Source organism: Psammomys obesus, unplaced genomic scaffold (genome assembly GCF_907164565.1).
Source record: "Psammomys obesus unplaced genomic scaffold, mPsaObe1.curated_primary_1811, whole genome shotgun sequence".
Classification (NCBI taxonomy): domain Eukaryota; kingdom Metazoa; phylum Chordata; class Mammalia; order Rodentia; family Muridae; genus Psammomys; species Psammomys obesus.
In genome coordinates, this window is record NW_026590663.1 from 8962512 (window position 1) to 8987737 (window position 25226).

The 25226-nt window shown below is 49.8% G+C and overlaps 1 protein-coding gene across 6 annotated transcripts in view; it reads left to right on the forward strand.

Annotated features, from left to right (window-relative positions):
* Positions 1-24974, forward strand: part of Nrf1 (nuclear respiratory factor 1) — a 61456-nt gene extending 36482 nt beyond the window's left edge. For 3 of the 6 annotated variants that reach the window (XM_055608168.1, XM_055608167.1, XM_055608169.1), the window contains one exon: positions 23158-24974. In XM_055608168.1, the coding sequence (XP_055464143.1) occupies positions 23158-23321 (164 nt within the window). In that variant the 3' untranslated portion in view covers positions 23322-24974. Of the gene's footprint in view, positions 1-12484; positions 13202-23157 lie in introns of those variants that run through there. The other 3 variants (XM_055608172.1, XM_055608170.1, XM_055608171.1) reach the window with 3 other exon arrangements.
* Positions 24975-25226: the final 252 nt, after the last annotated feature.

A 25226-nucleotide genomic window follows, 5' to 3' on the forward strand; every position in this document is an offset into this window, starting at 1 on the left:
TACTTTTAAGAAATTAGCTGTTTTGCTAAGAGGAGACTTGCTGAGACATAACTTCAGAATTTGCTGTGGGGCATTTCCCTCCTTTGCTGTCCTGGAGGATAGGGTAGGTTGTTGATCTTGACTGCAGCAGAGACCCTCGGGGAGGGTGGAATGCGCTGACTCCATCCAAAGAGGCGCAGCCATGTCACCTGTTCCAGGGTAGACAGCAGCCTGTGATGAAGGCGCTCTTCTGTGTGGGCCTGTGGGTTCTGCTTCTTGTTATATGTGGCAGACAGCTGGGTTTATCCAGTAACAAGACCCCACCCTGCCCTTCTTTCCTAGCTCTTTGTCTTCATGGATATTGGTGACTATCCTAAATAAACAAAATGGATAAAGTTCATAGAAATATGAAAAACTTATGGGTCCAGCCCAGCTCTTTGGATCTCCTTTAGCAGGCTCTGGGAGTCAGTAGCCAGGACCTGAGCTTCTCAGGGAAGTGCCTCAGAAGTCTGCCTGGGTCAAAGAGGAGGACCAGCCTGATCTGTGAGACTGTGTGTGATGTTTCTTTAATTAAGCAAGACAAATTAAGTTTCTATGACATGGGAGAAACTGTTATTTAAAAGTCCTGGCAAAAGGGTAAATAGATAACATCTTTTGGGGTTGGTTGGTTTGTTTGGGAGGGGGGTTGTGTTGTTTCAGTTTTTGGAAACAGGGTTTCTCTGTGTAGCCCTGGCTGTCCTGGACTCACTTTGTAGACCAGGCTGGCCTCGAACTCAGAGATCCACCTGCCTCTGCCTCCCGAGTGCTGGGATTACAGGGGTGCACCACTGTGCCTGACCAGATGACATCTTTTTATTTAGGCAGAAAGTTCTTTAGTGGCATTAAATGCCTGAAAGAGATATATTAGCTGGGTGTAGCAGGCATACATTTAATCCCAGCAACAGGGAAGCAGCAGGCAGATCTCTGAGTTCAAGGACAGCCAGAACTAGAGAGAGAGAGAGAGAGAGGTGGGGTTTCTAGCACTATTTACTTTAAATACCCTGTAGGTCAGGGGAGTCTTTGGGGAAGACTACGTCCTGCAAAGTCAAAGACTGCAAAGTCCTCCTTTGCAGTAGGAGAAAGTTCTTCTGTCACTTCTGAGGGTCATTTTCCCAAAAAAAGAAACAAATTACATGCTGCAGCCACTGTCTGTATTCTGAGGCTGACGTGCTTTCTAACAGTACCCTGGGTGGAGAGAGGATTGGAATACTGCAGAACAGAGGACATCTTACAACTGTGTGTACAGGCAGGCCACAGTGGACCTGGAGACATTACAGAAGAGCTCCGCCCAGGACGCTGTCTATTGCTTCCTCCTCTGCTTGCAGAGCGGAAGGCAGGCTGCCTGGATGCGTGGCCTTCTTCTAAAGTACAGTTGCTGTTGCTCTCCGTGGAACTGCTAGAATACTTGGATTCATAGGAGAGTTTGTTAGCCATCCCAGGGATTGATATATTGGGAGAGAGCTGGCTGCTTTAGGGTTCCGGCTCCGCCCAGGCACACCTTTAGAGTGACAGCCTACAGAGAGCTCTAAGGATGCCTGGGTCTGTCAGACAGTCTTGATGGGCCATATAATAGAGTTGAATCACCTTCTCTGCTCTTCAATGCTAGAATGCCTCTTTCTGGGTAGTTTTCATGTTCTTGGCTGTGTTCTTAATAAGAAAACATTTGTAGCCTCCATCCTAAGAGCCGAGCATAGTGACACATGCCTGTCCTTAGTCCTACTCGGCAGGCTGAGAATGGAGGATGCTCATGCTCATGAGGTAGAGATCACGGGAAGAATGTAGTCTCAAAAATGAAGTTTTAAAGATTAATTTCAAAGATTTAATTAAGAAGAAAAAGAAGCTACTAGTCCCTAGGCGTGGGGGCACCTGTAATCCCAGCACTCTGGAGGCAGACACAGGTGGATCTCCATGAGTTCCACAAAGTGAATCTAGGGCAGCCTGATCTACACAGAGAAACCTTGTCTTGGAAAACAAGTGCTCAGCAAAGTCAGGACTTTTAACTTGGACTTGTCCCTTTCTCCTTGCGGATTCTCTGTATCAGACTATATTAGTGTTCTATACTTCATCTCGGTGATTTCAGGCAAAAGGCAATCATTTTTATCTGCTCTTGGGGATCCAAACAAGTCTAATATGGAGAGGGTCCAAACTGTCCTGACGTTTCTTCTGTGTTGACTCTTTCACCTCGAATGATAGAGGGTTTGCTGCAGATTAGACCTGCGAGTTCCGCCCTCATCCACTAACAGTAGCTGGCCAGACCAGCCAGGGTTCTCCTCAGTTTTCACATCCTTGATACGTGTGTAGTCATAAACTTGAAGCATCTGCCGGTAAACCAACAGATTTCTTTTGTTTTTAAATCAGAAAGAATTATCAGGAAGAATCTAATTTGGCAGAATAAAGTCCTACTTAAAAGAATAGAACTGACTGGGAAATGGACACTTCTTGGGGAAAATGCATACACTCTAGAACAATATAAAGAACAATCCAGACAAAAGATGATTCTTCTCAGAGCAATTCAGATACGCTCTCAGGCTCGAAGAGGAGTTTGTGGGGCAAATCTAGGAGGAGTGGGTCGGCCACAGAATTTGATGGAGTAAAGTAACCACAGTGATTAGTTAGGGCATTGAGAGTTTAAAGTGTTATCTATAAGACAGTGTTGAAGGTCATGACCTGGGCGTTACAGGTTTAGGTCATCAAGGCAAGCTGACCAGTGCCCTCTCTACCCATATGCCCTGAAGACATAGCCTTTTCTTTTTGGGTGCCAACTCTGTCCCAACTGACATGAAGTTGGAGCCCTAGGATCACTTGATTCTGTCTGTCTTCTAAGGCTTTGCATTTTAGTCTGCTCATTTCCCTTCACTGTACTGCCCTCTTCTCCACTAGGCCCCTGGGTCCCCTGTGCTCCCAGGACTCACAGCCTCCACCGCTAGGAGATATGGGCGCTGACGGGGAGGGGCGATGCTTATGGACCTTTTCTCCTTCTTCCTAATTTGCAGCAAAAATAATGAAAGGGTTCTGTTGACTGCTGGCCATAGCAGGCAGCCTCTGCTTTTAGATGAGAAATGTCATGATACATTTAGGTATCTTTCCTTCCTAAAAACAAGATGAGGCTGAGCAAAGCAGGTGACTGAGTTGCTAGGTACCCATGCTTCTTCCTAGAACCGGTCTGTGTCTCAAAATTTTTAAATTACTTGACCTCTTCCTAGTAATCCAGAAGAAAAAAAAAAAGGACAAAGAGCATTTGCTCTGGCCTTTGGTTGTGGTTGTTTTGTTTGTTTCTTTGTTTTCCATTTTTTTCCATGGGGGTTATTTTTGGTTTTGCCTTGATTATAAAATTATTCGTAATTCCACAAAATATAATATTGATTTTGGGGTTTGGTTTTTGTTTTTTAAATCTAGCCTTTTCTATCTGTTCAAAAAAAAAAAGTTTTCAAACTAAATAAGATTGTATTGTCAGTATTGTTTTGTAATTTATTTTGAATACCTTAACCATTTTCATGTCATTAGGTAATTTTTGAAAAGGTCATTTTGTAATGCGTGGTAATCTTTCCATCGTCTTACCCATAATTAGACAGAGAGCCTCCTGTTGTGGATAATTTAACTTACGAATAGTTGTTTTACAATAAAATAGCACAGTCTGTGCTTGTCCAAGGCTTGCACACCTTTACGGATTATTTGCTGCCACGTCGCCCGTGCCTGCTTGCTCTTCTACACGGGGCTGCCGGCCTGCTGCTCTACACCGCACCGAAGGTTAGCATATTTTTACCTGTTTTAGGACAGGCAATAAGTTCCGTCTCATTTAATTTGTATTTTTGTTAGTAATATGTATTCCCCTTTTTCATCCTTTTTTAAGGTCTCATTATGTAGTCCAGGCTGGCCTCAAACCCAGAGGTGATCCTCCCATGTCACCCCCTTGCTCGCTGGGATTACAGGCATGAATGAACCGCAACAGCTTGCTCATGCTTCCATCTGCATCTGTGCATTTGTGTATCTCGTGTTCTGTTCCTTTTCCTGCTATATTTGTTAGCCCTCATAATGTTCGTTGACATGTGTATTGTTTGTTATTGATGTAGAGAAGTTTGATTTTGTTTGTTTTTGTGTCCACAGAGTTTTGTTTTGTTGTTTTTGTTTTACTCTGAGACAGGGTTTGGTGTGTTCTCCAGGCTGGTGCTGGAGTCATGGCGCCCTTGCCTCGGTCTCCCGAGCGCTGGCCTGGCAACGTGTGGCCACCACGCCTGGCTGTTCTTCTTGTTCCGTTGGCTTTGGTTTTTTCCAGACAGGGCTTCTCTGTGTAGCTCTGGCTGTCCTAGAACTCACTCTGTAGATCAGGCTGGTCTCAACTGAGGGATCCACCTGCCTCTGTCTCCCAAGTGCTGGGATTAAAGAATTGTTCTAGCCCAGCCTAGCCTGATATGGTCTTGATTTTTTTTTTTTTTTTTTTTTTTGAGTACTATGAAATATCTTAAATTTCTTTTACTCTGTGGTATTAGGTAGAAATCTACTTTGGTATTTCCCATCCATTGGTATCACAATATTTGATATTATCATTCAGTGAAAGACCCATTTTTAAGATTGAATAGAAAAAATTAGATATCTGAAGAGTGAGCTTTACATTAGTTTTCCAAGAGGAAAGTTCTCCAAGAGAAAATGACTTTTCTTTCTAGCTCTCTGCTGCAGGCCTCCTAGCAGCACTCCTGTGTTGTCCCGGTTAAGACTTGGGCTCTCAGTCTTCCCTGGCGCTCTGAGAGGAGGAGAATGGCCGAGAGACTGTTTGACATTAAAGCTGATGGCAAGGCGTTGACAGTGTTTGTACAGAGCAGCTGCTCTCATTCACCTTTGGGCCACAGAGCCTGCTTTGCCACAGCTGAGCCCGGAAGCAGTTTCCTACTTTGGGTTTTCCCTCAGACTCTGCCAGAGCCTTGCTGTGCTACAAACATGAGTCTGTTTACTGGCCATCCTGCTGCCAGTCTTTGCCAAAGCAAAGGTTTCCAGCCCTGTAGAACACGGCTCTTCTTAGCTCTTCCTCACCGAGTATCACCTCGAATTTTGTCATTTCCGGTCTCCACTGACCTCTTTATACTTGTGTTGTTTTGGGACAGGGACTCTCTACAGAGCCTGACTATCCTGGAAGCCACTGGAAGCCCAGGCTAGCCTCAAACTCACAGAGATTAAGGCATGCACCACCGTGGTCCTCATTACTTTTAAAATCCCCACTTTAAGCTTGAACCTCTTGAGAATGTGGTTCACTGGTGGAGAGACTGTGATGTGTACAGGACGTAGGACGGAAAGGAAAGGAGAGAAAAGAAGAAGTGATCATTTTCTCTTAGCGTGAAGGTTGACAGAAAGGATGGGCAGAACAAGTGGAAGATTCTGAGAAAGGAGCAGGTTCTCGGGTGAGGGCAGTAAAGATGGCGTTGCTTGACGCTCCTGCTGTGGGGTTTGCTACTGTCCTCGTAGGGCTGTTGTTCTCCAGCGCTCAGTGACAGTCATGAGAACACCTTTCCCTCCTGAGCGGCCCTGTCCCTCTGCAGAACTCAGTGACAGTGATGGCGCAATCAGTAGTCCTAAAGGGTGACATCTTTCAATTTTTTGTCAGTATCACCATCATCCACTATTAATTAGTGATTCTCTAGCTCCTGAAGAAATAAAACACAAGATCTTATTCTGATCAACCATAAGCTATCTCCTTCTCCCTCCTGTGCTGCTCACTGGTATATGTTGACCTGCTCAAAAGAGAGCCAACAGAGATGCACAGTAACTCAGGAGGTGTCGGTCAGGGTTTGTTGACATGCCATTCCTTTCTGCACTTTTCACTTTTTCACTTGGTGTTAATTGAAATTTAAATAAGGAAATTTTAAATGTAATACATTTGGGGGCTAGTGAGATGGCTCAGTGCGTTAAAGCACTTCCTGTGCAGTCCTGATGACCTGAGTTCCATCCCCTGACCCATGTGGATACTGAGCACCCTAAAGTTGTCTTCTGGCATGGTGGCACTCACCTTGACTCTCAGAGGCAGGAGGATTTGGGAGTTGGAGGTCGGTCTGGTCTACATGTTGAATTCCAAGACTGGACTAAACAGAGAGAGCTTGTCTTATAGAAAGAAAATGTAATTATATTTTATATGATGCCATTTTAACTGACCAAACGTAACGCATGCTGTGTCACCAGGGCTTGAAGAAGCCCAGAGCAACTGTTTCTTGAATGTGTTCTTAATCCTGGGATTTACTTGCTACAGCCTTATTTGCAGGCCCCCACAGGGAATCACTGGCTGCCCTGAACTTCCTGGGGGTACCCGCCCTTTTCTCCACGGACACCTTGCTGCTGTCTAGGAAAGAAATGAAGGCGCTTGGACAGGCAGACCAAGCAGGAGCACTGCCTGGTGTGCAAGGAAAAGCCAGGACAGATCATTTCTAGTGCAGCCAGGTCCACTGGGGAGTTAGTTACAGGGTGTGCGCACACAGCGGCAGAGAGCTAGGACATAAGGCACGCAGTGCTGGGGCCCAGAGAAAGGCAAGGTGGCACGGGGGTAGGGGCTGCACAGGAGCTCGCAACGCGGTGCAGCAGCTGCGGAGTGTTGCCGCCCTGTCCTCCAGCCTGCCAAGAAAGCAAAAGCAGCTTTCCTTATACACCAATGCTCCCCTGTAAAAGCGGAGACATGCCGCCCCTCGTACCAGAGAGTAGCACCTGTGTCTCGCTGGCCTGCTGCCAGACGCTGAGCACGCGTGCTGCTCCTCGCTGTTGCTGACCCCGCTGCGGCTCTGGTAGGTGACCAGGCTCTGTCTATATTGCACTGCTCTCAGCAGCACGGCCTGCAACATGCCTCACTCGTCCTGCTGTGCAGAGCATTCACTGTGGGCATGAGCTGCCAAGGGGACGCAGCAGTAGCGTCTTTCCTGTTCCCCTCACTGCCTCTTCCCACCCGCCCATCCCAGGGCGTAAAGAAGGTGGAAACAATGAGGCCACGCTCTTCACCGCCTCTCACACAGCCTTAGCACAGGCAGATAAACACATAACATCACACCTGTCGTCTCCCGCTGCAAAGTCTGAGGCAGAAGTGCCAGGGGAGCCCAGGCATTTGGGCCAGCTTGAACAAGGTAGTGTCTCTTTAAAAACAAACAAACAAACAAACAAAAAAAACCCCATAAGTACAGCTTTACTATCTGATGTGGTAGCTGTTATCTATGTGGCCATTTAAGTGAAAGTAAAGTACAATTAAAAGTTAAGATTTAACTCAGTGACAATAATCATTTGAAGTGGTAATTGGTCACTTGTGGTCTGCGATATTGAATTTTCAATCATAGGTTATTCACAATTAAATTCAAATAAGAACCTACATCTAATGACCAGGAGAGTAGATTAAATCTACCAACTTACCATCACTGGAAAAGTGTCTTTTGGATGGCTTCATTGTGACAGCCATAGCAAAAAAGACTGGTGGTCTCCTCCTGGCAGGTATGTCCTTCCACAGGGGGTTGGACCACACAAATCTTGTGAGCTTTGTCTCTCGATGACCTTCATAGCCCTCAGACATCATGACTCCGCATTTCTTTTTTTAAGAAAAAAAGCCACATGTGTTACTCCAGTGATGTGATGCTGAGTGCAGACTGGCAAGAGGCTCTCTAGAGCTGCCCTGTTTTTATGTGCAACAGAGTCTTAAGTGGGAAAGCCTGCGGCAGAGACTCTGGAGTACCTGGACCTCTTCCTCGTCCGTGTACTCGTGACACAGACCACTTGCTTGGACTCCTCACGCAGGTGCAAGTCCTTCCTTGCAGCCATAGATCCTGTAGACAGGCCTAACGGAGTCACACTGGTGCCCAAGACCAAGTGGGGAGAGCCGGAAGGGCCAGGAGTCTGAAAGTACCATTGTCCTGTATGCATTCCAGCCGGCAGCACAACGCAGGGCAGGAAGCTGTGCTGTGGACTCTCATAAAGCACAGAGGAGCCCTCGGTCCTCCATATCGTGGGTGGTGCTCTGACCTTTGAAAGGGACAGTGTGGTGGTGAGTCTCCACTCCGGAAGCCTCTCTCTTCCCTTTGCGACTCTGGAATAGCTCTCTGTAGGAGGGAGCAGTTTTCCTAACCCCAGTCCCTCTCATTCAGGGAGGTACAGTAATAGCCCTAGTTAAGGGGCAGCAGAAGCCTCTGTCATAGTCTTTTTAGTGCCTGGGCATCCTGGCTGCCACAGTTAGCCCTGTGGCAGGCACCACCATTGTGGTAGGAACAACTGAGCTGGGAAGGGAGCCAGCAGTCTGCGCAGGGAGGCCTTTGTAGGGAACTGGGGCGTACCCCTCAGGCTGCCGAGTTGGTCTTCGCAGAGCTCCTGGCCTCCCTAGTGCCCGGGTGTACCCCCAACTGGAAGGGCTTCTCTCTTTTTAAGCTTGTTTAGTCGTTACTTTATGTGCATTGGTGCTTTGATTGTGCATATGTCTGCAGGAGACTGTTGGATCCTCTGGAACAGACTGCTGGGGGCTGCCATGTGGGTGCTGGGAACTGAACCCAGGTCCTCTGGAAGAGCAGACAGTGCTCTTAACCGCTGAGACACCTCGCAGGCCTTGGAAGGGTTTCTACAGCAGCATTTTCTGGTCCGTCCTTTGCCTCATGCAAAGGCAATGTGTTACAGACACCTTCACAGGTAGTGGTGCCTTTTGCAAGGTCTCCTGTCCTCAGTGTAGATGTAGCACATTCTAGCATGGCATGGGGTCCTGCCTATAATGTCAGCAGAGAGGCTGAGGCCAGGGTAGATCACAGAGCAAGTTCTGGACCTGCCTGGGGTGCACACTCAGCAAGACCGTGCTAGCGAGAGTTAGGGAATAGGGGAAGGAAAGGGAGAGAAGGAAAACGAGAAAAGAACTCTCATCTTTGTCTTAAAGATGGTAGACTACAAGTGTGCACTGAGGGCCTTCGGGGTGAAAGGCAGCCCGTTAGGCCTTTGCCTCTGTTTACAGTGCTCATCTGAGCTGTGCCTTCAAATGTGCTGCTACCATATTAAAAGCTAGATGCCTTCCGTTGGGGTCCTCAGCACCACCAAAGGAATTCACACCCACCAACCAGCGTGGCGCACCATCACCTGTCTGTGCTCAGAGGGTTAGTTGGGTACACCCTCACCTGCTCTGCTCTGGTGGTTAGGTGGACTGGGCACATTCTGAGCAGACGTCCAGAGAGCCCCTTCCTCTGGCAGGTGGGTGCCTCAGAACAGTGTGCCCCAGTGTCCTCCAGGCCAGCGTGTCTGTACGCAGTGCCGCCCGCCTCGGGTTCCCGGGTGTCGGCACAGGGACGTCAGGCTGCAGTTTCTCCTGCGTCTAACACCTTGTAGCCAAACCAGAGTCTTGGTGCTGTCAGTAAAGCCAATACCAAACCAAGAGACCTACTTGAACAAATGTAGTTGGAGTCATTTCTGTTCGATTCATGGTTGGAGATAGTTTGGCTTTTTTCCCCCCACATTCTTGGAGGTCTAGTTAGGCGTGTTGAAGGGGCATTAGCTGCTGTTCAAACAGGGACCCACATTATCCTAACAGGACAAGCTTTGGGAGAGTAAAGTTTTTAAAGGTCTCATAAGAAAGGGCCTTCTCTTTTAGGGCTTTTGAAGGAATGTCAGCATACTGTTATTAACCCTAATAGCTTTCACATCACAGCCGGGATGCTTTGGGCCTTCTGACTCTCGAGTTACCTGGGTGAATACAGGACTCACTTTCCTGCTTGCCGCTTCGCCATTTGCTTAATCATGAGCAAATGTGCGGAGCCAGCAGCAGCCTGGAAGAAGTGCTCTGAACAGGATAAACATGCGCCCTTTTGTGGGTCTTCGTCTCCTGCCCGAGTAGGGCATCAGGTGAAGGGGAGGTTGTGGCCGGAGTCGGTAAACGAATATCTAAGAGGCACCTGCTTCGGTTGGTAGATCCGAGTTCCCGGGCCTCCCCCTGTGCATCTGCTCCCGACAAAGCTGCTTTTCTCCTCCTGTCAGTCAGAGGGAGAGCACAGGCCCAACGACGAGACACAACTGTCTGTGGCTTTATAATTACACCAAGTCTTCATTATCAGAAGGGCCCCAATTTAGAGATTTTCAGAGCCTAAATGGGGTTTTCAAAGTGAAATTGATTTTATAAAATTCTTTGCTGTTGTACAGCCAGCAATTGGATCTGAGAATCCCTGAAGTATGGGAACTGAGACATGAACCCTGAGCAGCACAACAAAGGCTGTGCTGTCAGACTGGCTCGAGAGAGCCCGTGTGAGCGAGTTCTGACTGCCCAGCGCAGCTTCTCTGCGGGGCTCGGCACTCACTGTGAGGTGTGCCTTACACACTGCCACTGGGAATGCTGTGCAGTTTCTCCTGTAGAGGCCTAAGGGGCTGGGGGTGTTCAGGTAAGTTGCTAGGCTGGGGTGGAAGGAAGAACTGCAACATAAAACAAGGAAATGTCCAGGAAATAGACTTCAGGCGAACACAAAGCCTCTGTTTTCAGATTGAGTTTCCATCTGAACAAAGGCAGTTCTTCGTGTGTGTGTGTCTGTGTGTGTGTGTGTGTGTGTGTGTGTGTGTGTGTGTGTGTGTCTGTGTGTCTGTGTGACTGATGAACAAAGGCCATTCTTCCAGTGTGTGTGTGTGTGTGTCTGTGTGTGTGTCTGTGTGTCTGTGTCTGTGTGACTGATGAACAAAAGCCATTCTTCCAGTGTATGTGTGTGTCTGTATGTGTGACTGATGAACACCTATGATGTGGAATTGACATAGTAGCAACTCTAGAAAGACGTTTTATCCCAGCTATTTAAGTTAATTAAAGTGAAATAAAATTTAAAATGTAGTTCCTTAGTCACCTTCCATAGCCACTGTGTTAGCCAGCACACAGACCGAACATGTCTTGTCATGGGACAAGACATTAGTCTGAACTTGAAATATCTTGGCTGCTGGCTGCTTTAGGAATCCTTGAACTATCTGGTCCAGTCTTGATGGAAGAAGAAAAAGGAGTATCTGAATGTTTAGAACAGCTCCTAGTCATGCCACCTAGACTGTGTCCTCCAATCTTTTTGGTTGGTTGGTTGGTTGGTTGGTTGGTTGGTTGGTTGGTTGGTTGGTTGGTTGGTTTTTGGAGACAGGGTTTCTCTATGTAAGTCTGGCCCGGAACTCACGCTGTAGATCAGGCTGTTCATGAATTCAGAGTCCTCCTGCCTCTGTCTCCTCAGTGCTGGGATTAAAGGCGTGTGCACCCAGCTCCTTTTTTTTTTTTAAATTTGACTTCAAGAATTTCCCCATTATCCTCACAAAAGGAAGGAAAAAAATACTGAATTATGCTAGTAAGGAAGGGATTTGGTTTTAGGAATTCCTAGTTTCTGTTGGTGGTGATGCTTGGTTGGTTTTGGTTTTGGGATTTTTGAGACAGGGCTTCTCTGTGTAGCCTTGGCTGTCGTGGACTCACTTTGAAGACTGGGCTGGCCTTGAACTCACAGCGATCCACCTCCCTCTGCCTCCCGGAGTGCTGGGATTTGTTGTTTTGAGACAGGCTCACTGTGCATTCCTGGCTGTCCTGAAACTCACAGAGATCACTTGTCTCTGCCTCCCTAGGCTGAGATTCATGGCATGGCCACCATAGCCAATACAAATGAATGTCTATTTTCAGTTCATCCTCTCCCTAGCCTTCTCTTCCCTAAACTTTTATGGCCCAGCTATGAGAACTAAAAACTTTTTTTTTCAATAAACAGTCTCTAACAAGAGGCCACATGAAACTCGGGCCAGATATGTATGTGAATTGTTCACGGTATAGATAGCATGAGGTGCGGACAGTGGTCCTGGGAGGCAGAAAGTAGGTTGTTGGCCCCTTCCCTCCCCAGGAGGACCAAGCCATAAATGGCTTTTATTCTTGCTTCCTCCTCTTCTCTGTTGCTCGTAGCCACTGATGGTTGCCTTGACTCTTGGGAGAAAGCTCATATGAAATGAACACTATTACTTCAAATTTAGCCAGTATCTTTTTTTTTCTAACTTACCTTTAATAAATGTACTGTTATTTAAGCAGCAATTGGCCCTGATAGTCAGAAGTGGCCTGTGGGTTTTATAAATGCCATCAACTCTTAGTTGTCACATCCAGATTATCTCTCGTGTAGATTGCTTGTGACACACTTTAAATCCTTGAGCAGTCTCTAAGCAGGCCTGTGTAAGCCTAGACTGTCCCCCCCTCTCCCCACCCAGCTGCTAGGTGCTCAGGACATACAAATTAGTCTTCATATTAGCTTAAGGAAGACATAATTAGGAAGGTAGAAACCACATCATAACTGCTCCTTCAGGTCAGAGGTGAGCGGATTCTGCCCTTCCTGTGACTAAGACCTGGCTGTAGCTACGCTTTTGTGAACAGGCACTGTTGCTAGTGAGCTGGTGTGTTGAACTGAGCTGAGTTGGTTGTGTGTCTCCCAGGCCACAGGAGCGAGCGGGAAGTGGGCAGCTGCTGCTGTGGCAGGGTCTGTGTCTTTTAACAGTTGTGTGTTCTCATCAGGCCTCTTTATGGCAGAGTCTGGAGGTTGCAAGTGGATCCTGGCGAGAAGGCTGCAGGTGGGTTCGTCTTTGGGGCGAGAAGGAAGCAGCTGAGGTGCAGCAGCTGCAGCGCTGCCGTCCTGGCTCTGCCTCCCAGAGGATGGCCTCGCTCCACTGCAGCACACCCGGCCCCGTCGCGGGGCTCTAGTCACTGTTGGGGTGTGCTGTCTCTGGTGGTGGTGGTCTTTTCTGTTGATTGGCTGGAGTTCTTTTTATGAAGAACTTGTCCCGGTGACAAGTTGGCTGTGCGAGTACAGTTCAGATGAGAGAGCATGGCTGGTCAAGATGAACTTCACTAGTCTTGGCGAATACACGGACTCCAAGATGGCGTCAGGCCTACCAGTGAAGAAGAAACCTTTAGATGTCAAATGGGGGGCCGCTGTGCTAGACATTGTGTGGGACTCCCCTAAAGGCATCGCTGGAGCATTTCAGAGACGTCACTGCGACAAGAACATCAGTGAGAAGAAAGGAAGCATCGCTGGCGGCTTACGTGCTTTTCACTCCTGCCATTCTTCCAGAGAACTCAGACCTGAACGGCAGCCCTTACAGCCCCTGAAGAGCGACGGTGTCCAGTGTACCATGCTCACCTTTCCTGACTCCTGTGTGGGGCATTTGGCTCCTGAGAATTAACACCCAATAAAAAGTGACTGGTTTTCAAAAAAAAAAAAGATGAGGCTTTACTGCAGTAGATGTTTTTCTGTGTGACTGTCAGGCCCTGGGACGGCCCCGCTACACACCATGCTTCACTCTGGGTGAGCCTGCCACCCCTCATGTCCGCATTAAAGCTTGGCTGGGGAGCGGCACCCGTGCCGCCGGCCTGTGGGTTTGTGGCCCACAGGTCGAGTCTCTGTGAGTTGGAGCACACCTCCTAAGCGGAGAGTGTGTGTACTCAAAGGCCTGTTCCTAATTCCATTTCAGACAAGCCTTTCTGGTCAGATCAGCAAGGAGTTTAGTTGAGCCCACATTGGGGGTTCAGTCTCCAGGATGGTGAACGGCGGGGTCTCCGGTACCAAAGCATTTGGTGTCTCATTTCATAGTGTTCGGAGCATCTCCAGGCTGTTCAGGAGAAAGTCATGATTTTATATTTCCAAGATACCTTTGAGATACATTTACTAAGACGTAAAAATAGAATAACATTTGATTTGTGGGAAAGGGGTAAGAGGAGTTTCTCGGTAGTCTTCAAAAGGCTAAGGACAGAGTGACATTTTCCCAGCTGGTCAGCACTGCTGGGAGCATCACTGCCAGGAGCATTTTTGCCAGGGTCTCTGGGGGCACTGAGAGGGCCTCAGAGTGTTTGTGCTCCTTAAATCCCCCAGGTGCCTCAGGCTTGGCACACAAAGGGAAGGCTGACTGCCCATGCTCCCTGGCTGTGGCGGGGCTGCCTGGCCTCCTCTTTGGTTTGAGGTTGGTGTCTTTTCATGGCCTTCCTTTCTCACCTCTGTCCATCTTCTCATTTGCTCCTTTTTTGGACCTCAGCCTCTGCCTCCTGTCTACCTGCTGGGCTGTCTTCCATACCTGACTCTGCTCCCAGGTAAACAGGCCTGTGATTCCAGTGCTGGCCCCTTTCTGTAGACATCAGCCACTGGTGTGTTTTTCCAAGAGTTCCCTCTCCCTAAATGTTGCTGGCCCTTAAGGACTTGGCACTTTGTCCAAACCTAGGTTCTCTGCAAGAACAATTGCTATTATGTGTGAGACCTCTCTAGCACTTTCTCATTTTCCTTCTCCTCTCTGGCCGTGGAGTTAATTCGCCACTTAGTCAGTGTTCTTCCCCCACCTGTGTTCACGTTCATGTTAATGAATCTCAGAAGACATCATACCCTCACACCTCAGTCAGCTGTGGTGCCTCATGCCTCCAGCTGCAGCACCGCCCAGGAGGCTGAGGCGGGAGGTCAGCCTGTGCCAGGTAGGGAATTCCAGCCAAGGCTACCATCAGCCAAGGCTACCATGTGAAACTTCTTTAAAAAAGTAAGAGAAAAAACCTCACAGCAACTGTTGTCTTTATTTTGTTTACCTATTTTTTTCCTCTCATGACAGTCAGTATTCTCCCAGCTAGAGAGACATGCACAGCCAACTCACAAGGCCTTTGCACTGAGTGGTTAAGTTACAGCAAACAACAATTCCCAAAGGTTCCCCAGCTTGGAAGGCAAATGAAAGGTCCATTCTTCCAAAAGCTGTCTGTCCTGCCCTGTCTTGTCGTGGGGTGGGGGAGGGCGAGCTGAAGCACCGGGCGGCCAGGCATCCTGAGGCCTCTGCTCGCTTCCTGCCGGCCTGCTCACTTCTGAGGTGTAGAGGTTGCTGTCACACACCTGTCACCCAGATGTGACACATTTATTTCAGTGCTAGGGACTGAATCCATGGCTTCTGTGTGTCGGCTGGCGTCTACCGCCCGGCCCCAGCCCTGGTCCTGTAGGTAGCCTCCATAACCCGAGTTAGCGGTTTCCCGGGTTGGTGTGCTCTCTGGGGTACGGAGTCAGTGCTGCCTCAGCTGCCTCCGAGGACTGCCGAGCATGACTGTGGGGTGCATGGGAGGCTGCCGAGCATGCATGATGCTGTGCTTTTGCAAACCTGTCTTCCAGGCCCCCGCAGATGCTGTACCCTTGCCGCTTGCCTGCTGTTTGCTGGGAGCAGTGACCTGCCCCGCAGCCCAAGCTAGACTCCTCATTCAGGGCCACTTAAAATGCAGCTGCCCGCTGCTGGAGACCTACTGTGTGCCAAGGGTTTCCTTTGTCAGCATTTCTGGTTTAGTTTTCTCCTGTAATCAGTAATCATTTTACATGTGAGGAAGCTAATGCCCACAGGTGCTCAGTGACAGAATTCACACGCGCCTTTGTGACCAAGAACACTTTAATGGGAGTAAGCCAGCCTGCCGAGTAAAATCGTGCTCCTGTGACCAGCCCCAGATCCCCATAGAGCATCCCCACCCTCGGTGCTGTGATGAAGAGCAAAGGGAAGGGCTCCTGAGGGCAGGGCCGGACGAGCCTGCCTGTCTTCACCACCACCACCACGGAGAACGTCAGGTGTGGTAGTGTGTCCAGTGACAACGCCTGCCATGCCCAGTCTGGCGGCAGGCCTGTCACCAACTGACCAAGCATACTTCTGCACACAGACACGGGCACGATGGGCAGGGCGGGTCCACGAGCACCTGGTGTTGCCTGAGTGCTGGAGTCTGTGATGTCAGAGGAGGCAGCATAGGAGCTGTGTCCTCCATCACCCAGGAAAGATGCGGGGGCTGTTGGGAGAGTCCGGCGTGACCTGTGGGACTAGAAAGGAGATAGCTTGAGCAAGTGCATGTGGTACCCAGGGCATGTCGAGAACAAACGTGGTTGTGATGGAAGGACCGTGTAGGGAGCTTGTGCAAAAGTTTATGCTCGCTCAAGATTCAGCCAACCTAGGCAGAGTGGTTACGAAACCTCAGCACTCGGGAAGCCATGGCAGCAGGATCGAGAGTTGGAGACCAGCCTGGGCTGAAGTGCTGAGGTGACACGGAAGTATCTGGAAGTGAGCATCACAGTGCTTGACCTGAGGTCCTTAGGCTGGGTTGTCAGCACTCCAACTAGAGTACTTTTTCACCGCAGTCCCAGAGGACCTTCACGCCTGGACCATCAGAAAAGCCGGGACAGCTCCTTGGGCAGCAGGAAAGAGTCAGACAGATTTTGGAAAGGGATTCATTATGGCGGAAGTGATGAAAGACGAAGATCTTAAAGAGGACATTTCTGAACGTGCAGCAGAGGCTGCTGGGAAACACAGCAAGGCAGAGCTTACGTTGTTGAAGATGGAGATATCTTGAAGTTTAATTCACCTCAGCAACTGAAGAAGAAAGCTTAGCTTTTAACTTTAGTGGATGTAAGGTTTGGGTTTTGATTGGGCGGGTAGTTGCTTGTTTTGTTTCATTTTTCTTTTAAGTTTCTGAAAACTGGAGATTCAGAGTTGGAATGGGACAAATTATTGCTGACAGTGAAATGGTAGGGGCTGAGTTCCGGTTTGCTTTTGAAAGGAGAGTTTGGGGCTGGAGACCCGACTGAACATTTAGGGGTGCTCTCTGTCCTTCCGAAAATTCCACAGGCATCAGCTCCCAGCTGCCTGCATGGAAGGCCAGCTCCTAGGGACCCGATGCCCTCTTCCGGCTTCCAAGCATGCCTGCTCTCATGTCACCCACCCACACGGGCGTGCACACGTGCATGAATAAAATTAATAAATATACACGTATTTACTCAAGGAAGTGTGTTGACAGGGCTAGGAGATTGGCTGTGACGTGAGCGTGGTGAGGCCACGAGAGGCCTGGCCCACGCAGGACGAGCTTGCTGGATGCTGGTGAGGAGGGCGGGGAAGACCTACGCTCTGCCGCCTGCTCAACAGTGGCACCCGGCAGATTTTAACTAAGACAGCGGGGTCAGGCTTCACCTGACAGAAAATGTGCCCCTGGGGCTAGCACATTCCCTAGGGAGTTTGCACATCCTGGCAATTGACCTTTCTGAGTTCCCTTGCCCCTCTGTTCTCCTTTCCAGTAGGCGGAGCTGCCGTGATGTGCCATGAAGCCTGGAGAGGCAGCAGTGACCTCTAAGGACACCGGCCTCACCAGGGTGCTAGGTGTCAAGGGGATTGTGGTGTATGGAAGGTCTTCCAGATCCAAACCCAAGCCCGGATATGTAGCTTCATAAACCGTGTGTGTGAGCATGCGTGGGGGGCGGGGGCAGGCGGGCTGCAGCAGACTTGAGCCAGTATGTTTACCTGTTTGGTTGGTTGATTTGGAGACCAGGTCTTACTGTGTTGACAGGGCTAGCTTCAGGGAGGCCGCGTGCCAGAGAGTCACACACTGCCTGACCTGGCTCTGCGGTAGTTGATTTTGACATTGAGACAGGGTCTCACCATGTAGCCCAGGCTGGCCTCAAAGGTCCTCCTGCCACCACACCCAGTAGCAGTGGGTCCAAGAGCTGCTTGTTGGAGTCAGTTCTCTCCTTGCAACGTGTGGGTCCTGAAGATTGAACTCAGGTTGTTAGGTTTGGTGGTGAGGACCTTTATCTACTGAGCTATCTGGCTTGCCCTTGTTTTTCACTAAACTTTTCGGGGGGGGGGTCCTCATTTTGTGGCCCTGGCTGGCCTAGTACAAGCTCTGCAGACAAGATTGACCCCAAATACAAAAAGTCACCTGTTTCTGTCTTCCAAGTGCCTGGATTGGGTAAGCGTTGTGCACGTGGGCATCATGTCTGTGATCAGAACTTGTGGAAGGCTGAATAAGGTAGGAAGCGTGCCATGCGTTTGAGGCTAGCCTAAAATGTTGAATGTAAATCAGCTTAGATTTGCTAAACTCTCAGTGTTGGTGTGGCTTTGACCTTCCGGAGCACTAAGGTCTTTCCAACACTGTGCCTCTGCCCTCCTAGTAAGTCCAGGGCTGTGCTAGAGGAATGCTCATTTTTTAAGAGGTGCCATACTGCATCCTGCTCTAGGATCCTGCACAAATCAAGGGCCGACACACACACACACACACACACACACACACACACACACACCCCAAAGAATCTTGTTACCAGGACTGTCCTGTCTCCCAGAAAGGAAGAGGAACTTCAGGCCCTTAAAGTAGAACATGAGGGCTTCCTGCTGCTTAATCAGTTGGAATGACCCAGAATACAGCTTGGATTAGCATGTGCCTCTAGATTAGGGCTAATCAGGGCAGGCTGAGCAGATGCAGGCCAGCCCCAGCGTGATTACTGCGCCTCCGCATGTAATCACCTCTCCTCCAAGGGCAGCGCCCCACTTCATGTGCCCTGGGTTTCAAAGCCTGGGTCCCTCCCCCACTCTGTGGACATCAGGGCTGCTGGGTCAGAGACACTGAGGAGATTTAACCTAATCCCATGTCGGAATGCCTGCATGTGTGTGTGGGGCAGCGATCTTGACATCTCACAGAAAGGTGCTGGCAGCTTTATGTTGGGTGGACGTGGACTGAGTGTTCGTGTAGGAAAGGGTGGGTTGGGCTTGACGGGGGCTGTGCGCTGACCTGCGTGTGGAGTTGCCCTAAACTCTCAAAAAGCCCTAAACTCACCTTTTAGTTAAAGCAGCTTTCTGTGGAACTCGTTTCATGCTCAGTTGTGGAGGCCAAATTGGCTCCTTCCCTGAGTTATATGAAATCCACCAAATGCAGTCTGTACAAAATTATTTTATTCGGATAAGTCTTGGGTGTGATAGTTTTACTTTGTTTTTATTTTAGGAGAAAATGTGTCACTGTTTATCCCATGCTGGCCTTGGACTCCAGGCCTTCCTGACTGCTGAGGTCACACGCTTGAACATTTAGCAGTGACTGTACTCTTGAGTTTTCATTTGTAAGTGTGGGAGACATGCTGAGCACTGTTTACTGTTAGGCCCCCAGTGACAGGTGTGGCCCTTCCTAAGCACTGTGCAGCTGGGCTGGAGGCCAGGCATGCGGGCAGTGCTGTGTCGGGCCGCTCTTAGAGGGCTGGGCAGCACATGGTGCCAGGGAAGAGGACCCGAAGCACTGGAGGGAGAGAAGGGGTCCGGGATGGCTGGCACGGAAGCCAAGGTGTGGCAGGCATGGCTGTGCCAGAGCGGAGTAGCACGCACATCCGGCCTCTGCAAGCTGGCGCGCAGTGGGTGCTGCCTGTATTCCTAGCACTTGGCACAAAGAGCCAAGGTTCAGAACCAGTTTATGCTCCAGAACAAGAAAATAGACGAGAGCAAATCGTGAGACCCTTGAGCGCCATGGCAGAGCGTCTTAGCTGTGCTTTAGGTTTGGGGTACATTATTGATCATGGTGTCTAAGTGTGAAACTCTGAGCTAAGCAGCATAGTCTAAATGAAAAATAATTCCTGCGACAAGGGAGGCTGAGTGGAAGGAATTGACTCGGCATTTAAAAGCCCTTTGCAATGGTTTAGAAGAAGCAGGACCGCTTCCACCCGAAGCCACGGCTTGTTCCTTCCCAGCCGTTGCCAGCTTCTCCCCGTCACACACAGAGCTCTGCTCAGCCTGCCTCTCAGGAGGCTGCGCTGACCTTGCCTTTGTTTTGTTAACACACCCTTACAAGTGGAGCTTCAAAAATGGGAGTCAGTAAAACAAGACTCTCAGGCCCTGCTGCATGTCCCATCAAATGTCTATCCAGAAATTGACCAAACGGATCTCCTAGGAAATACACGAAAAACTGTGGAATAAGATTTTCTTTTGCATTAATTTCCTTTGGTTTGGATTTTTTTTTTTTCCCACTTGGGCAGGCACACACATATGCATGCTATCAAGTGTGTGTGATGGTCAGAAGACAGCTTGGGACAGCTTGGGAGTCCCTGCTCTCCATCATGTGGGTCCCAGGCTTGAGCTCAGGTTATCAGGCTTCTTTCCTGTTAAGATAAGGCCTCATTATTTGCCTTGGCTAGCCTAGAACTCACTGTGTAGGTCAGGCTTGCCTCCAACTCACAGATGTCTGCCCACCTTTGCTTCCCAGGCGCAGCCTGACATCTCTCTTTCAGATTCATTTTTAGTCTCGAGGACTCCCTGGCAGCCCTCAGGCCTGGGTTGCCTCCACTCGCACTGTCACGGCTGATGAAGCCAACCCAAGGATGGTACCATGGAGAGTCTCACAGAGCTGGGATAGGGAGGACTCAGATCTGTGACCACTCTTGTGGCAGGCGGCAGGTTGAGCTGCTGGGTAGACAGATAGCCAGCCTGGGCATTTGAAGATAGACTATGCCCAGAAGCAAAAATACCATGCTGTCCTGTACCTACAGTGCTTCCACTACTGTATTTAAAATTTGGAATGCCACCCCCTTAAAAGAAAGTGACTGTAAAAGGGCAGTACCATAATTCGTGGATGATTTGGTATCTGTGTTTGTGTATAACCACATAAAAATTGTCCACTGTCAAAACAGATGTGTTAGTGTATTTGATTTTGTCCTTTTGTAGTGCTTGCCTGGTCTAGTAGAGGAGGGTGTCTACTTATTTCCAGGAAGAAGGGGTTTCCCTGAGTAGCTTGGGCTGCCCCTGGCTTGTTCTGTAGTCTGCCTGTTGACCCTCTGAGATGACTCTGGGCCTGCAGCCTCAACAGGTGTTAGATTAACTGAAAAGCCCTTCCCTGTCCACCGGAACCCTACTGCCAACAGGGAAAACGAGGCCAATGCACTCAGTTGTTTGGCCCACGTTAACTGGAAACGGTCACCCTCTCTGAGACTCCAGGCCGCCCCCTTCATATGATAGTTCTGCTCTGACTAATAACGGTGTTGAGAGACAGTCAGGGTGTGTTGGTTTTGTTGTTGCTTTTTAGTTCATTCTAACCAGTTGTGCCTGGCTTTAATCCTTCTGGTAGCTTCTGGTGCTCAGGCCCAGCCCTGCCCCTTGCCTCACTCCCATTTGCCCCTTTCAGGGTCTCCGGAGCCCATGTGACTGTCCTCTGAGGTTTCTGTGCTAATATGAACACATTTTCCAAGCTTCCTAAGAAAGTGTCTGTAGGCAGCCAGAGTCTTTAGTCGTGGCTGAAGCTGTATTGTGCGGACTTCATACAGATCATTTTAGCTGGGTATAGAACTTTAGGCTGAAAGTGATTCTGGATGTTTGAACCAAAATTCTTGAAGGCATGGCTTCATCATTTTAGCTTCTAGGTTTGCCATGATGTCCGTTATTGTTTTTGTGTCCAGTTTTTTTGCATGAACTCTGACCCTTGCTTCATTCTGCCTAGAATCATTTGGGGTTTTGCTGTCTCCCTTGTGCTTGGAGATGTGTCTGGGTGTCTAGATCCTTTGCTGTCTCTTGTGCCAGGCACATCAAGTGGCCTTTCCATGCCAAACTCATTTTTCAGTAATAGAAGTTGGCTTGTGTATCTTAATTTCTCTAGTCTGTAATTTTTTCTAGTCTCTGGAAATTTTCTTGGTTATCATATAAACTTTGTAATATGTTTTATTTATTGAACTTTTTATTTTTAAATTACTCTTGTATATTTTTTCTAGTTGGTTGTAAGACTTTGGAGTTGTCTGAGGTTTTGGTTGTTGCGGCCGTTGTTTTTGTGGGACAGGCTCTCACTGTGTAGTGCAGACTGGTTTCCCACTCACCATTCTCCTGTCTTGGCCTTCTGAGAGCTAGTACTACAAACACAACCCCATCACAGGTTTGGGGGTTTGAGGTCTGATTGGTCGGTTGGTCTGGGTGGCTGCTGTTGTTTGTGGTGTTAGGAATCTAACGTAGAATCTCTCACGTGCCAGACAAGTCTTCGCTGAGCTACGCCCTCCCAGGTCTATGTGTCCTATCTCTGTAAAGGAGGCCCCTGTGCCGTTGCTTAGGCTAGCCTGGAACGCCTGAGCTCAGGTGACCTTCCTGTCTCAGATTCCCAATATAGGTGTGTAGGGTTGAGTGTATGTTGTGTGTGTGTATGTGTGTGTGTGTGTGTGTGTGTGTGTTCTCCCATTCTAAGACAGTAATTTGAGGGCACCAAACGAACTTTGACGGCATTTGTTCTGTTTCCTCCCTAAGTTGTTCTTGTTGTCATTGTGTAGCTCTGTGCCCTTTAGGTGTGCCCCATCAGAATGCTGCTTCACAGGCTGTATAGGGCAGAGCTAGCTGACTACAACAGGCCCCTCCGCTCACCTGATCTCACGATAGGCATGCTCTCAGATCTTCTGTCATAGTGGTCTGTGTTTTAGGGTTTGGGGTACCTGCCTACGGACCCAGGCAGTTAAACACCGATTTTCCACCAGTTCTTGAGAGCAGCTGTCTCCGTCTTCCTGGAGGGTCTGGGCCTCCACAGCCTGAGTCCGTGCTGGCAGGGGCCACAGCTGCCCGCACTGACCATCAGACCATTCCTTTCCTTTGTGGCCTGCAAAGCCAGCCCTTCCCTGTCCACCGTAATCCTTCTTCCAGTGGGAAACGAGGCCGACGCACTCAGTTGTTTGGCCCACGTTAACTGGAAACGGTCACCCTCTCTGAGACTCCAGGCCGCCCCCTTCTTCTCGTGGTTCTGCTCTGACTAATAACGGTGTTGAGAGACAGTCGGGGTGTGTTGGTTTTGTTGTTGCTTTTTAGTTCATTCTAAACCTTTTTTAATTAGAAAATTGTACCAGTTTGTGAAATTCTAAAATTAGGAGACAAATGGGCCAGTTTGGTTTGGTGTCTTTATAAGCTTGGCTCTGGAGGTAAAAGCCGTAGAAGGGCCAGTGGCCAGACAGCAGGGCCAGGACACAGGAATGTGGGTTTGGTTGTTTCTCAGAGAGAGCCGCACAGCCAGCAGAGCAGACCAGGCGAGCCGTTGCTGGAAGGGGGCTGCTGCAGGGTGAGAGAGGACTCACCTGTGGGCTGGGCCTCACAAAGAGGGAGGCTGTCCACAGTGTCCCCACAGCTCTTTCCTGAGGCTGAGGAGTGAGATTTACTGCCAGCTGCCATGGCACACACTTACAATCTGAGCACTTGGGAGGCTGAGGCAATAGGATCAAGAGTTCAAGACCAGCCTGGGCTACACAACAAGACCTTGCCTCTAACAGAAGGAAAGAAAGGGAAGGGAGAGAGAAGCTGAGGCTGGTTGTGCCTGGAGGCAGGTAAGTGGCTGACCTGGGGCTGGCAGGCCGAGATGAACCAGAGCCCCAGAGCCGGCCACCCCAGCCAGCCCCGCGGTCCCGAGAGCGGCCCGCCCACAGCCTTGCTTTCTCTCTCCAGGCCTGGTCCAGATCCCTGTGAGCATGTACCAGACTGTGGTAACCAGCCTCGCCCAGGGCAACGGGCCCGTGCAGGTGGCCATGGCCCCCGTGACCACTCGGATAGCGGACAGCGCGGTCACCATGGACGGCCAGGCTGTGGAGGTGGTGACACTGGAGCAGTGACACAGAGGGCTATCATGGCGTCATTTTCTAGTCTACTTCAGGATTTTATACACGTTTGCAGAGGTGCAATCAAATGGAATCAAGTCTCTGGACTTGGAAGAAACGTTTTGGTACCCTTTTTTAAGAAGGAAAAGGCAGCAGGTTTTGGAATCACCTTTTTTAAAGCACCCATCTGGTGGAGTGGAACAACACCGACTTCACTGTCCCAAAAAGCCAAATGTGGCCGGACTTCTTTGTGCGGAAATGTGTGTGTACTTCCGTGTGTGCAGGTGTGAGTGTGGATGTACGTACATGTGTACATATGGACATACACATTTACATATATGTATAGAGTATATATGTACAGACATACGTATGAACCCCGCATGGAGTTATCTGTTGAAATCGAGGTGAACTGGTAACCCACCCAGGCCCGTGTTGGAGGGTGCACGGCCAGACACAGTCACCGGGTTTCCTTCGCAGCAGGGTCGTGCATTGAGCTACTGAGAGCCCAGCAGAGGCGCCCGGCCCTTCACCAGAGCTGCCTCGGCCGCAGAGCTCCGCAGACGCCGCGGGAAGGCGCCGGAGCGTCCAGAGCGAGCGGCCCTCGCCAGCAGGGCACTGTCCAGGCTCCCGGTGCTGCCCTTGCCGCAGGCACTGCCCTGCGGGCTCCTGGCAGGGGCCTGACCTTCCCGGCCTCCGCTCCTCCCTCCCGGACCTCCGGCTCACACAAACCTCGCTCTGGCTGTGAGGTCAGCCCTGAGTCGGCCCTGTTACGAACTGAGGGTAACAGTAGTGTTGAGGGACTGAGCAGGCGGGTGTGAGTGGGTGCGTGCGTGTATGTGTGTGTGTGTGCTCGCACTTGTGTGAGATGGGGAGAGAGCGGGAACAGTGTAGGAGAGCAGGAAGGAGGGAGAAAACTTGCCCGAGCAGGTGCGCCTGTGGGGACCATGTTCTCCAGTCATGTTTAGCTGCACGTAAACAAGAGACTGCCACACACGGACCTGTGCCCGGAGAAGGCTGGCCATCGCAGATGTGTCAGGAAGAAGGGCCTACTCCAGGCCCCAGGACTGTCCCCAGGCCCATCCTGGCGGCGCCAGCCTGGGCAACACCCTGCCCTCCGGGTGGATGGATGGCAGCGAGCCAGCGGCCTTTGGCGCAGTGAGCAGCCGTGAGCCCCGAGGCCTCGGCCGCCTGACCTCGACCAGCCAATCTCTGCTCCTCGAGCGTGTACAGGGCTCCTCCTCCCACTCCTCCCCTCGTGTGGTCGTGTATTTAATGTGGTGTTTTGGTTTTTGTTTTTTAATGAGACATTAAAAGACTCTTCATGTCTTGCTCGGCCTTTGAGAAACGTTTCCAATTCTTACCTTCACTTGTTTTATAGAAAACTAGACAATGTTCTTTGTATGTTCTTTCTGTACGTGACAAGGGAAGAACAGGACATTTACACTTGAACGTCCTGGTTCTACTTGTTATTTTTTTAATTATTTTTATCATATTGTGAAGCTGTAGAGGGGCTGTACGATCTGTGCTCCTTTGTGGTGAAATAACCTTCCAATAGTTAGAGAAATTGCCAAGAAAAGAACCGAGACCCCAGTAGCAGGGCATGGACTGTGTTGTTCTCCCCTCTGTGGAAACTGCCTCATTCAATAAATAGTTTCGATGTGGCGACAAGCAGTGCCCCTCTGTGTGGCCTGGCCTCTGGGCTGCAGGGCTCTTTCGGGGGTGGGGGCTCACTGTCATTTGCAACAGGCTGGACCACACCCGGGGCTGCAGCGGGGACCCCCAGGCCCCACGGTCTGTTTTCTGTCCCATGCTGTCTGGGCAGTCGCCCTTTCGGAAGCCTTGGGTGGCTTGAAGGCTCTGCTCTGCCACTGAGCTAGGCGTTTACTTGACCCATACTGGAGTCTAGGTGATGGTGGTCCC